The sequence below is a fragment of the Furipterus horrens genome, unplaced genomic scaffold (assembly GCF_987537825.1).
Source record: "Furipterus horrens unplaced genomic scaffold, mFurHor1.1.pri manual_scaffold_4, whole genome shotgun sequence".
In the NCBI taxonomy this organism is placed as follows: domain Eukaryota; kingdom Metazoa; phylum Chordata; class Mammalia; order Chiroptera; family Furipteridae; genus Furipterus; species Furipterus horrens.
The window spans coordinates 173,848,906-173,861,190 of record NW_028327174.1 but is presented as its reverse complement, the minus strand read 5'-3'; the positions used below and the strand labels follow the sequence as shown (position 1 = coordinate 173,861,190).

The 12,285-nt window shown below is 44.0% G+C and overlaps 1 protein-coding gene across 1 annotated transcript in view; it reads right to left on the bottom strand.

Annotated features, from left to right (window-relative positions):
- Positions 1-6,007: 6,007 nt before the first annotated feature.
- RECK (reversion inducing cysteine rich protein with kazal motifs) overlaps positions 6,008-12,285 on the bottom strand; it is a 61,068-nt gene continuing 54,790 nt past the window's right edge. The window contains exons 18-21 of the mRNA XM_090275915.1: positions 10,924-11,134; positions 9,633-9,706; positions 8,663-8,818; positions 6,008-7,547 (exon numbers count right to left, since the gene is read on the bottom strand). Coding sequence (XP_090132041.1) covers positions 7,326-7,547; positions 8,663-8,818; positions 9,633-9,706; positions 10,924-11,134 — 663 coding nt within the window. The 3' untranslated portion in view covers positions 6,008-7,325. The remainder of the gene's footprint in view (positions 7,548-8,662; positions 8,819-9,632; positions 9,707-10,923; positions 11,135-12,285) is intronic.

Sequence of the window (12,285 nt, the reverse complement as noted above, 5' to 3'; positions counted from 1 at the left end):
AAATAAATTTCTGTTGTTCATAAGCCACCCAGCCTGTGGCATTTTGTTATAACAGCCCAAACTAAGACATGTACCTTAGAATTCTGAACCTTACATATACTGATTTATAATAAAAATAATCTATTATCTAATTTGGAGCCTGGAGGGAAAAGACTCTCCCCTGATCTTTGACTAAAAATTCCCCTAAAATGGTCTGAAACATGATTCACAGTCAATATATCTTTTCTTTTTTAGATTTTATTTATTTTTAGAGAGAGGGGAAGGGATAGAAAAAGAAAGGAAAAGAAGCATCGATGGGAGACAGAAACATCGATCAATGCCTCTCGTATGCTCCCCATCTGGGGACCAAGCCCACAACCCAGGCATGTGCCCTGACTGGGAATTGAACCAGCAACCTTTCACTTCACAGGACGACACCCAACCAACTGAGCCACATCAGTCAGGGCATATAGTCAGTATATCTTAAATGTTATTATACTACTTACTTAAAAAGAGAAAAGTAAACTAAGTGTTGGACTAAAGTAGCTAGACAAATTATAAAACATAATTAAGAAAAAGAACCACAAACAAAGATTGAACTCTAGTTAATGAATAAGTGCTAGTGTTTAGTAGTAAAATGTATTAATGTTTGCAACCTACTCTGAAATGCATAAAAATGGATTCAAGTTACTTTAAACACATATAAAGTAAGGTGGATGGACAGAAGGAGAGATGAATAAAAGTGATAAAGCAAACACAGCAAAATGTTCATTGTAGAATCTAGAGGGTGAGTATACAAATTTTTCACTTAAAAGTTGTTCGTAGGTTTGAAATTTCCCACAATAAAGTGGTTAAAAATTAATTGACTACAGAAATTACTATAGATTAAAACGGAAAATTATACATTAGAAAACAGAAAATAACAGAACTGTAAAGTACAGCCAAGGGCTGGGAGACATATTAAGTAGATAAATCTCTACAAAATCAAATCAGTAAAAACATCTTTAAAAGGAAAGAAAACTCAAATGTATCACATTAGTAATAAATATGGGGATATAATCTTTTCTTGGAAGTGTTCAGAAAAATATTGACAGATTCTCTACTAGTAGTTTTTCTGAACTGGGCAATTTTCTAGAAAAATACAAATTATTAAGATGATTTATTTAAGGTGAGAAAAAAGTCTAAATGAACTGAGATAGCCGTAAAAAAATGAGAACATCACTGCTTACCTAAATATAGCTGGACCCAGCTAGGTCTGCAGGTAGGTTCTATTAAACCTGGAGAGGCAGATGATTCTGGTACTGTTTACATTCTCTAAAGCAGCAAGTTTCCTCTGGGTGCCACAAGAATTTTAAAAACATGCAATACCCGATTATTTAGGCAGGGGCACTGACCTCTTTTCCCTTTAACTGTCAAAAAAATGACAGCAGCCAACACAACAATAGCTATCTGGTGTGAATGAATCAAAATTATATCTCTTTTCTTCAGATCAGTAAAAAATATATTTTTTGGTGTGCCTCAGAATTCTAGTAATTAGTTTATGTGCCATGAGATGAAAAGGTTGAAAATCACTGCTCTAAAGCAAAGAAAACCTTCCCTATTCATTTCATGAAGCTAGAATGGTCCTGATTCTAAAACCTGAAAAATATAGCAAATACAAAAAACAAACACAGCAACATCATTTATGAATATAAATACCAAAACCCTAAATAAAATACCAGCAAGTTGAATCTAGCAGTGTATTGTTTATACTAAAACATGGCATACCTAGTAGAATTGGTGAAACGATGGGGTAGTCCCATTTAAATTGAGAACAAGGTTTCTTGCTATCACCACTGTTATTCAACATTGTTTTGGGAGTTTTAGCCAATACATGGACTGTAAAACAGATAAGAAGTATAAATATTGGAAAAGAAAGAGCATAGTTTTCATTATGACTCCTCTCTGTAATAGCCTGAAAAAATCTATTAAATTCATATAAAAAGTTTTTCATGATAGCCAGGTCCAACAAAAATGTTTTAAAAAATCAATCTAGCTTTTTTCACATAGTGTCAACAACCCGTTAGAACATACCATTGGGGAAATATTGACAATAGCAACAACAACAACCCATTTTAAAAGCAACCAAGTATAGACTTATTTTGCTAGACACATAATGGAATTTATTCTATTATGAGGATTACATCCCTTCCTAATATGCGACAGCCTAGGCTGTTCTGAGAAGAAAATGAACACTCACTGTGTTGAGGGCTGCTGCTGCTGGGCGGTTCCTTGCTGATGGGGAAGCTGCTCTCGATCCATAGCGACCACCTTCCCCACTCTTAAGCCAGAGCCTGGTCCTCCACTCCAGAGCCAGCAAAGCCTGGGCAGAAGAGGTTTCCCCCACAGCCTCAGCTTGGGGAGCGCGCAGTTCTGCTCTAGCCTGAAGCATGACAGCCTGAGGACCGTGTTTGTGTGATCCAAGAGGGGGAGGAGGACCTGGACTCCTTGTCTGGGTTTGGAGGAGTGGGGATTCTCAGGGAGCTGGGAAGAGACTCTGGAAAACGTAGGCATGTAGAAGGGCTAGGAGAGAAGATGGAGAGGATCTAAGGAGGCTGAGTGAGGTCAGGAAGGAAGGAGCATTCAGCGGAACACCTCCGAAAGTTTAAACCAAGGGGCAGTGTGCTGGAATGACTGGCACATAGCGTCTCATCTCCTGATCCTCTTACTTGGCATCACCTTGACCTGCTGTGCTGGTATCTCCTTTTTGCTCCACTTCCTTCCCTAAACTGACTCTCCACCCTGCTCTCTGACCCAAAGGCTGACCTGCATAGGTACTGCAACAGGCTCCCTTGTCCTCTGGTTTTCGACTGGGTTCTGCAATGGGAGGGGAGGCACGAGGCAGGAAGGGAGGACAGTCTGATCCCAGCATGCCTTTCCTGGAGTTCTGGAGACCGCCTCGCCACTTGGGGCTTAGGGGAGCTGGCAGCCCCATGTTACGGCTCGTATCTTGCATGTTCCCTGCTCACACCTGTGTCGTTAGTCCCTTTATTAAGACTTCCTCAAATTATCTCACTTTGGGTGACCCATCTATTTTTCTGCTGGGCCCTCACTAACATAAACGCTTACCTGACTGCTCAGTAAAGCAATCGCTCACATCTCCAGCAGAGTTCAGTGGGAGGCTAGTCTGGGGAAGACAGGTGAAGTGGTGCTGCATCTGCCTACCTGATGAGGCTTCTGGGCAAGACGGGGCTTCTGCTCATGAACCATTAGGCAGGGAAGTGCCAACCAGCAGAAGCTGTCCCAAATATGAAACCATGTGTTTGGACTTCCCTTCACATGGTACAGGTCCAGAGGAGGAACCCTGCCTCAATTAAACACAGAGGTATATGTACAGAGAAGGCTCTAGAAGAATTCTGTACTCACTGGTAGTCAAGGAAAGGAAGGTGCACTGTAGGTGACATTTTTTTTGTTTATATTTCCAGGTACTTGGGGGAATGCACAAGTTATTTTTATCATGAGAAAACAATACAGTTTTGGAAAAAGGACAGAATGGGTGGAGCTGTGGCGAGGGTGTTAACAAGCTTCCTGCCTTACCCTCGCCCCCACTGGCGTAATTTCCTGAGAACCTAACTGAATCTTAGACTTCACATTTGTTCTCTGGGCGCCATTTTGCTCTGGACCAGTGAGAGTACAAGGTCAAAAGCGCAGTGTTAAGTACAGAAAGTGCTGGAGAGCCGTGCCAGTTACTTTCATGATTCCTGTTGCTCTTGGTTCTCCTAAGAGTCAGACCCCACCCAGCAAGCTTGCCTTGTCAGTGTGGAACCTATTTCACTCGGCCTGCCCCTGGGGTCCGCCCTCATGGGGTTCCCCGGCAAAGCTGGCTCTGTCCCTGAGAAGCACTAATCCTGCCCAGCCACCTGGTGCCAGGGAAAGTCCAGACCTGGCCTCAGGCTTTGGCTTTGCCCTGACTCACTGCGGGAACTTGGGCTTGTGCTTCTGCTCTCTGGGCCTATTTCCCTCGATGAACAAAGTGCAACCCAGCCCCCCAGCTCCAAGATTATTGCATCAGGGAAAGAAACTTGCCTGGGAGTGATCCCTCTGCTTTCCCACCCCTCCACTCAAGCCCCTTCAGTGGCTCGGGAGCAGGGCTTAAGGTCTCTTTGAGAAAGAACGCCCTCTCTGAGAGTGTGCATTTGACTCCCACAAGCCTGGGGCTAAAGGAAAACCATTAATTAAATCAAATGAAGGAAAAGAAAATGGATTTTGTGTCAGGGTCATTAGCGTCGCTGGCGGGTGTAACTTCCCACAGTGAAGCTGAAACAGACTCAGGCTAACCCCGAGGGGACCAGGCCCAGGGGAAGCCTGGCATCCTGCCTGGCTCAGTCGAGTCCAGGAATTGCACAGGACAGAGGGAAAGGAAGCACAACCTGATAATGAGATTGGTGGGTGATTGTGAAGGTCTCTCATGGCACTGAAATTTTGACACACACACTTCTGTGCACACCGGGGCTAACCAGGTCAGCTGGTATCTCTGGGGGCGGCAAGGGCAGAGGCTTTAGATGCCAGTTTGGCCCACCATTGAAGGTCAGCCCATCTGATCTGCCTTATACCTCCCCTTTCCACCACTTCCCTATGACTCAGCTACACGGTTCTACCACTGGGAACCCAGACTCTCCTACTTCTGTGCCTTTGCTCAGGCTGGACCGACCCTCTGCTCAAAGTGCCTCTCTTCAAAGGCATCTGGCAGAGCCTCCCTATTTCTACCAGGCCCATCTCAAACCAAACCCTGAGAAGCCTTCTGTCTTCGCCTTGTAAGACTTCCTCTCCTCTTCCTCACACCTCCATGGCACACTGTCCGTACAATTGGCCATCTTCCTCCTGTCTTGTACTGGCAAAGCATAATTGAGGGCAATGTCCCTCGGGAGCTCTTAGTTAATACCCTTTTTTACTAGAAATGAACATCCCACGGCCTGTATCAAAGACGTCCTAGTGAATGTCTTTAAAATCTCCATCTTGCTCTGATGCCAGGAAGCCCCTGACAATCTGTCCACCAGGCAGCCTGGGTGTGCTCACCATAGCAGCTGGCAAGTGAGGGGCATTATTTCCTTGACCTGAGCTGGCATTGACCATAACCATCTTCAGAGTTCTCATGACTGGATCCTCAGAGCAAGATCAACCCTTAGATCTTTCTCTCCGTTGACTTACCCGGTCCCCAAAACCCAAGCATTTCTCTCATTTCTCTTACTTCCTTCCCAGACCATGAGACTTCTACTGCTTTTCTAGTGAAAAATTTAGTCAGCCCTGGCTGTTGTCCTATCCCAGTGAGAAGAACCTCACACTTACTGTTCAGAATACTCACGGTCCCTCCCCCAGCTCGTTCCCTCCAACACACACACACACACACACAACCCAGAAAATTACACATCCTTACCTTTTGAACTAAGGAGTGGCTGTGTGATTTGCTCAGGCCACTAAGACATAGGCAGACAGACATGACAGGGTCACTTCTGAGCAAAGACCTAAGGGCCAGTTGTGGTTCTGTCTCTTTCCTCCCCTTTGTGAGGACACTGGAATGGGTCCTGGAGAGAAGATGATGGAGAGAAATGCGGTTGACCCATGATGGCCACGTGATGGGAGCAAGAGATGAACCTCCGCTGTTGCCAGCCACTGAGGTTTTGGGGCCTTAGCCTCAGCTAGACTGATAGAGCCTCTCAGGCCCTGATCAACAGACCCTCTGACTCCACAGTCCAAAGTTCTTGCTGTCCCAGGACATACCCTGGACCTGGCACATCAGGCCCAAGGCAGTGGGGACTAGAACTGCCAGGTCTGCTCCTGGGTCTGAAGCTTGCTTGGTCTTTGTACTTGAAGCTCTGCCACCACCTGCCCTCTGTTCCAGTTGCTCCACTTTCTCAGGGCCCTTGGCTTGGAATAATAACACTCCCATAATTCCAGAGCAAAGGACACAGCTCACCCAAGGCAATGTGCACATTGCCTGCAAGTACACATAACCATATAAAAATTATTTTTATTAAAATACTTTCCAGTATATTGCATTGAAGACATTTATATAGAAAAAACAATTGCAACAAACATGCTACATTGGCATTGAGATATTCTGAAAGCTTAAGTGCCCACTTTTAAACATTTGGTATAAGCATATCCTTATATATTTCAGAGGGTACATATAACACTGAAAAAAATACTTCATGTAAAATCTAAGTTTAGGTGCATACAAACAAGAAGTATTACACTGAATAGCTTATTTTAAACTGTGAAACACATTCAAAGTACTCAATTTCTTAGACAACATGCAAACATTTTAATACTTAGATTGATATTTTTAAATATATAAACCATAATTCTTTATAATTCTATATCTGAAAAGAGAGCAGACAGAACATTTACCTACACTGTGCATGTCACAAAAAGCAAATGTGTCTTCATGAACGGAAAGTACTAGGTTAACACCCATGATTGTCACTTTACAAATATGGCTATTCACCTTCTTCATAATAAAATAGAAAAATCATGTAGTATTTACATGAACTACTAATTATTTCACTTTTTGGCAATTATATAAGTAGCAGCAATTGGTTTAAAGATTGATGTTTACAGATACTAAATTTAACTTGGAAAGCTACCGAAGAGTATACATCTGGTTAATATAGATGCAGGATGCTCTGATGTAATATAACTTCTCTAACTTCTCCTTTTCGCAAAAGTCACAGACACGTTTATAACCACTGAGACTGTCAGGTACCGTATATCATGTGAATGCTTTTGCTTATCACAATAGATGGGTTCCTGAATTAAATTTCTGGAAGTTAAATTTGCCTGATGATCCACATGGTAATTCCAAAGATGCTTTATCTCTATTTCATACTTTAACGGCAAGGGCTCTTTACTGTGACCCCTCGCTTCTAGATTGAGTAGGTAATTATCTGTAAACACACAAACACTAGGGGCCCCTTAATACTTATAGGAACTCTGAAATGAAGGCTCTGTGATACAGAGCCCAGAGTATAATGAGTTATCTTTCTAAAAGTGACCATGTTATTTATCAGTGATGTTGAATACATTTTAGAGCGAGGGACCCACCTAATGAGCAAAATGTAAATTGGAAGGCAGTGATCCACCAGAAGGAAACAACCTCTTTGCATTAGTATTTGGAAGAACACATTTTGACATTTATAAAAACAAAACAAAAATCCTGCTAATATTGGCAGATTAAAAAAAATACTGTGTGGTCAACAGGTGACGAGTGCTTTTACTTGGCCACTCTTCAACTACTAACCGGCGGTCCTGCATGTCTTTCACAAGGTAGAAAATTAGACTGAGGAACATTTTGCACTTTCCATGGGCAGTCAGTTACATGTCCAGACCATGAGCAGGGTGAGGCCCAGGCTGAGGACAAAGAGGCAGGAGTGGCAGGGAGGTCTGGCCCTGATGCTGGCTGATGGCACACTGCTGGCGACCCGTACCTGGGAAATGATGAGGGCAGAGAGAGGGACATGGGACGCCAGAGTAGGGCTGTCAGAGTTGATAAGGGATTCGATCTTCTCTGCTTCTTTATTGCAGGCCTCAATCTGGGAAAGGAAAATCAGATGGTTATAAATATAAAACCACAGAACCTAAGAGAACGTCAGGTCAAATTCCATATATATTCCAACATAGGGAATATGCTTTCATTTTGTTCTTTTCTTCAACAAAGTAACACTTAATTATGGTTTTATTTTATTACATAAGTAGTAACAGGATCAATGGAAACCAAATCAGAAATGAAATGACCCAAAATGCCACTGTCCTTTGTTTTACATGACCCTTTCACTGCTTATCTACACTGAGATATTAGCTTTACACAGTCAAACACAGTCATAGGGAATGGACTTTCAGTGCCTATTTACACATCAGGAGGAAAGTAATTAGACTTAATGAGCTGTCTAACATGGAAGTTTATAGGCTGTTTGTATTCATCCCCTTCGCTTGAGCCCTGATTTTTTAAAAGATTTTATTTATTTATTTTTAGAGAGAGAGGAAAGGAGGGAGAAAGAGAAGGAAGAGAAACAGCAACGTGTGACTGCTTCTTGCATGCCCCCAACTGGGGACCTGGCCCGCAACCCAGGCATGTGCCCTGACTAGGAATCGAACCGGTGACCCTTTGGTTCACAGGATGGCGCTCAATCCATTAAGCCACACCAGCCAGGGTGAGCCCTCACTATTTTGATGCTGAAACTTAGGCCTAGTGAGTGAGGTTCACCTCAAGATTGTGAGGAAGAAAAATGGGCCCACAAGACTAGCTCCAGTGGGCTTGTCCTCCCCACTGTAGGCACGGTCTTCCAGTCTGTTCTGTCACTGTGTGACCTTCGTCACTCCCTTCCATCCCTGGGTCTTGTCTGTACAATGAGTGGATGCATTCCATCTCTGCACTCGTTGAGTTACAGCATCTCAACCTCTCCCCTCCCCCACTCCTTAGCATTCTGCTGTCAAATGTGTACCTGGCCTCAGCCACCTGGCAAAGTGCTCACTGCATGCAGCTCTGTCCTTCAGAGACTGCCTGGCACCTTTCTCCCTCCTGCCCTGCCGAAATGCCTCCCTTTTCGCATCACATCCTCCTCCCCCACCCTAGTTTGTGCCCACCCCTCCCAAGTCCACCAAACTTAAAATTGACAAGATGGCTGCAAAATGTAGGCTGAACCCCAACCTGCAAAGCTTTTGGATAATGATCAACAGGAATAATCAGGATCACAATTTCTGATTCAATGCTGAAGTATCCAAATACGTCACACTGTGGAACAGACACATGCATGCGGATTTTCTGAAGTATTTCCAGAACTGTTATTGGCTTTTTGTTTGTTACCTAGAAAGAGAAAACAAATTCTATTACCAGAAAAAAAAGAACTCCTTATCACTGCCTAAGCTGCCTTGTTACCTTGCCTAAGCCAAGGAGGCTCTTTTGACCAAGGAATCTCTAAGTACAGGGTCCCGCCAGCTGAATTCTAAAACTCCACAGAGTCCACTCCAACAGGGTTCTGCCTGACATGGGAGCTTCCTAGCCAAAATAAACACTCACCAGAAGAGCTTTTTAAGAAGTTATTGTTCGGCGTTGGATGGCACAAAGAAATAATTAAAGTCTTCCTGTAAAAGTATAGGTGGTTTAATCAAAATGGGGATAATTCTCGAGGTAGAGCCAGGTGTTGGCCGCTACATGTCTGGAGCTCTGTCTCCACAACAGGGAGCAGTAAAAGCGACGGTACAGAAAAAGAAAAGAGGTGAAACTCTCATGGGACATGGTTGCTCTGAAGCAGCCCACAGAGGAGCAGCTCTGTGGAGGGCAGGCAACCCTGAAACCGCCTGGGCGTCCACCACTCTCTGGCCCTAACTCTGCTTACTGTGCCAGGAGGGGATCTTTTCTAGAAAGGCTCAGGCTGTGATGTGCAGAGCAAGGTCACCACACAGCCAGGGTGCAGAGGAAAGGAGCACAGGATCAGGCAGAGGACAGCCTGAGTTCAGGCCCTAGTTCTCCCGGTTATGAGCTGTATGGCCTTGAGCAAGCTGCTTCTCTGCCAAGTAGTTTCTTCATCTGTAAACAGGACAACACATTCTACTCTGTCGGATTACTGAGTGGTTTATCAATAAGCTTTCAATAGTGCCTAGCATAGAAAGCAATTTACCTTGGCAATAGTATCCAGTTTTTCTTTGTCAAATAAAACTCTTAACATCCCAGCACATAATGGGCAACAAGCACCTGTAAACAGAAACCATGTCATGCGTTTTCAGAATCAGAAACAGGGACACCAAAGAGCTGGTGACACTGCCAACCCTTTGTTTTGTGCTAGGAGAGTTCCAGCTGGCCTTCCTGATGACTGCACTTCCGATATGCACCCTGACCAAGTGGGGGTCTTACAGTCTGCACATCTCCCAGAATCCTTCCTCCGTCCCCGCGTTCATCTTTTGCCCCTTCTCAGGGTGAGGCCATGTGGTGTGAGACAGCACAGAGAGTGGCCTGGCAGGAGGCACGAAGCCTAGACCTGCCTGCACCCTCACCGTGTGGTCCTGGGCGAGTGCTCTCCAGGCTTCTGCTTTCTACCTTCGAAACATGGCAGCAGGTGTTTCAGGGATTCCATGAGTGTTTAACTCTAATATAATTTTTTAAATTATTTTAAATTGTTATAAAACAACAACAAAACATCAGAACATGGTCTCCAGGAGGAAAGGGGCTTTGTTTTGCTCACTGATGTGCCCCCAGTGCCTAGAAGAGTATCTGGCCCGTAGCGGCAGCTTACTACACAGCTGAATTCATGGGTGGAGGAGTGAACCTCTTAGACTCCAAACTAATCTGTTCTGTGCGGTCTTGAGATAAAGTCTCTTCTTCCTCCTCTGTTTAACTGAAGAATAAGAGACTGTAATATAAGCTGTTTAAAAAAAAACTGTTACCACTTATAGTCTTTCTAATAAAATTTTCTCAATTATGTGCAACTAAAACAATTAAATTGAATTCTAAGGCCAATCTAAGACAACTATTTTGTTTCTCTCAATTTCAAATGTTTGTGTTCACCAAAACGACTTCAATTGTTCATTAATTACTAATTCTTTATTCATTAACTTTATGGTAATATATATATATTAAAGTAAACATTATGCATTTGAACTAATAATCATAATTTTAGTAATTAAATACTGCTTCATCTGCTTATATATTGGTGTTTGGTATAAGATTTTGCTTTGAAAAAGTTTACCATATTGTCTTAAAACCATTGGACCAGATGATATCTAAGGTAATCCACAGATTTTTAAGGTGGACCCAGAGTTATGCATCTTACCAGCAACAGCTAGAGTTAAGATTTTTTGAAAAATTTAAATAAACTAGTTAATTCTCTTCTCCTCAGTGACTCACTCTCTGGAGGCAGAGAAGCAAGTCCTCCTGATCCCTGCCCGGCTCCACCCCAGATATTGCCAGCCTACCGGGTGGGACGATGGGTTTGCACTCGGTCACCGAGAGCGAAGGACACTGCACAGCAGCACACTCTGTGACCGCGCTGTGCTCTGAGAGGACCCCGACGGCCTGGCAGGGCCCGGGGTAGTCCACTGCGACACGATCTGAGTAGGCAGCACACACGCTACCGTAGGTCTCCCCGTTGTGCCCACAGACGGGCTCCGTGGTTCTGCAGAAGGACTGAGGGCGAATAAATCACATTTCCTAACCAAGAATACATAGTAGGTCTCCCTATTTTCAATAAGAAAAAAAGACACAGGCATAAATTCTGGGGACCCGCCTAATTAAGCTCCTGAGGAGGGCTAAACATGGTGACGAGGGACAATAGGACTGTCCCAAAGTGAACTGAGGAGATTACCATTCTCAGCCTTTTTGGGACGTGGTGCTCACTCATGTGAACCAATATGAGATAGAATTCCCCCTCCCTCAGACTTCTATTATTCCAGAAGTGCCTGTTTGAAGAAAACAAGATTAATTTTCATGCAAACGTGAAGGCCTTATCATTTCACACTGGGTGAGGGATAAGGAGAAGGAAGAGTGGAGAGGGCAGCGGGGCAGAGAGACTCTAGATCCATCAGCAGGTAAGGACTATGTGAGAGAACAATTGTAACCAGGACGTGGGAACGAATAGGAAGAGAAGACTGGGAATTCAATGTGGCAGGTACCAATGCCACTGGAACAGAACTCGGGGAAAAAACAAGTCCAGGGGACAAACTGAAGAAGGGGTTTTGCTGACGGTGAAGACCAGGAAATGAGAAGCAATGATGTCAGGTGTTAGCTGGTTGTGGGCAGGGGATGTGGGGCCCAAAGACGGGATTCCCCAGAGAGGCCGGCACACAGAGCAGCGGTGTGTGTGTGGGAAGCCTCAGGGGGGTTGTCCTTGAGGTTATTTTTAAAATATGAATACAGATTCCACAACCTTAAAAGACCAAGAGATAAACTGATGGAAAAAGACATTGTCTTAGAGAAATTTTCGATTACTTGTCAGTACTGTGCTAGGGGCTTCAGTTGGAAGTGTTTGGAAAAGAGCTCTTTTCTTGGTTGTTTTAACTCGCATTCTTTCTGATTTGTTTTCTACTGAGGGCCCACAGAACTACGGGAAGTGAAAATGGTGCTGATTCATGCCGGGGCCATGAAACTTTAAATTCTTTTCCTATAAGCAGCCACTCTCTTTTCTTGCTTGTACACTCCGTGAGCAAAGGTACATATACTTGCAAGGAAGTCCTCCAGAGTTGGGAGAAAAAGCCAGTCTTGGGGACGGTTCCTTTTTAGTGGAGGGCTGACTTCTCTAGATGTGACAGGATTTATAGAAGACCCCCCCAAGCGGTCTT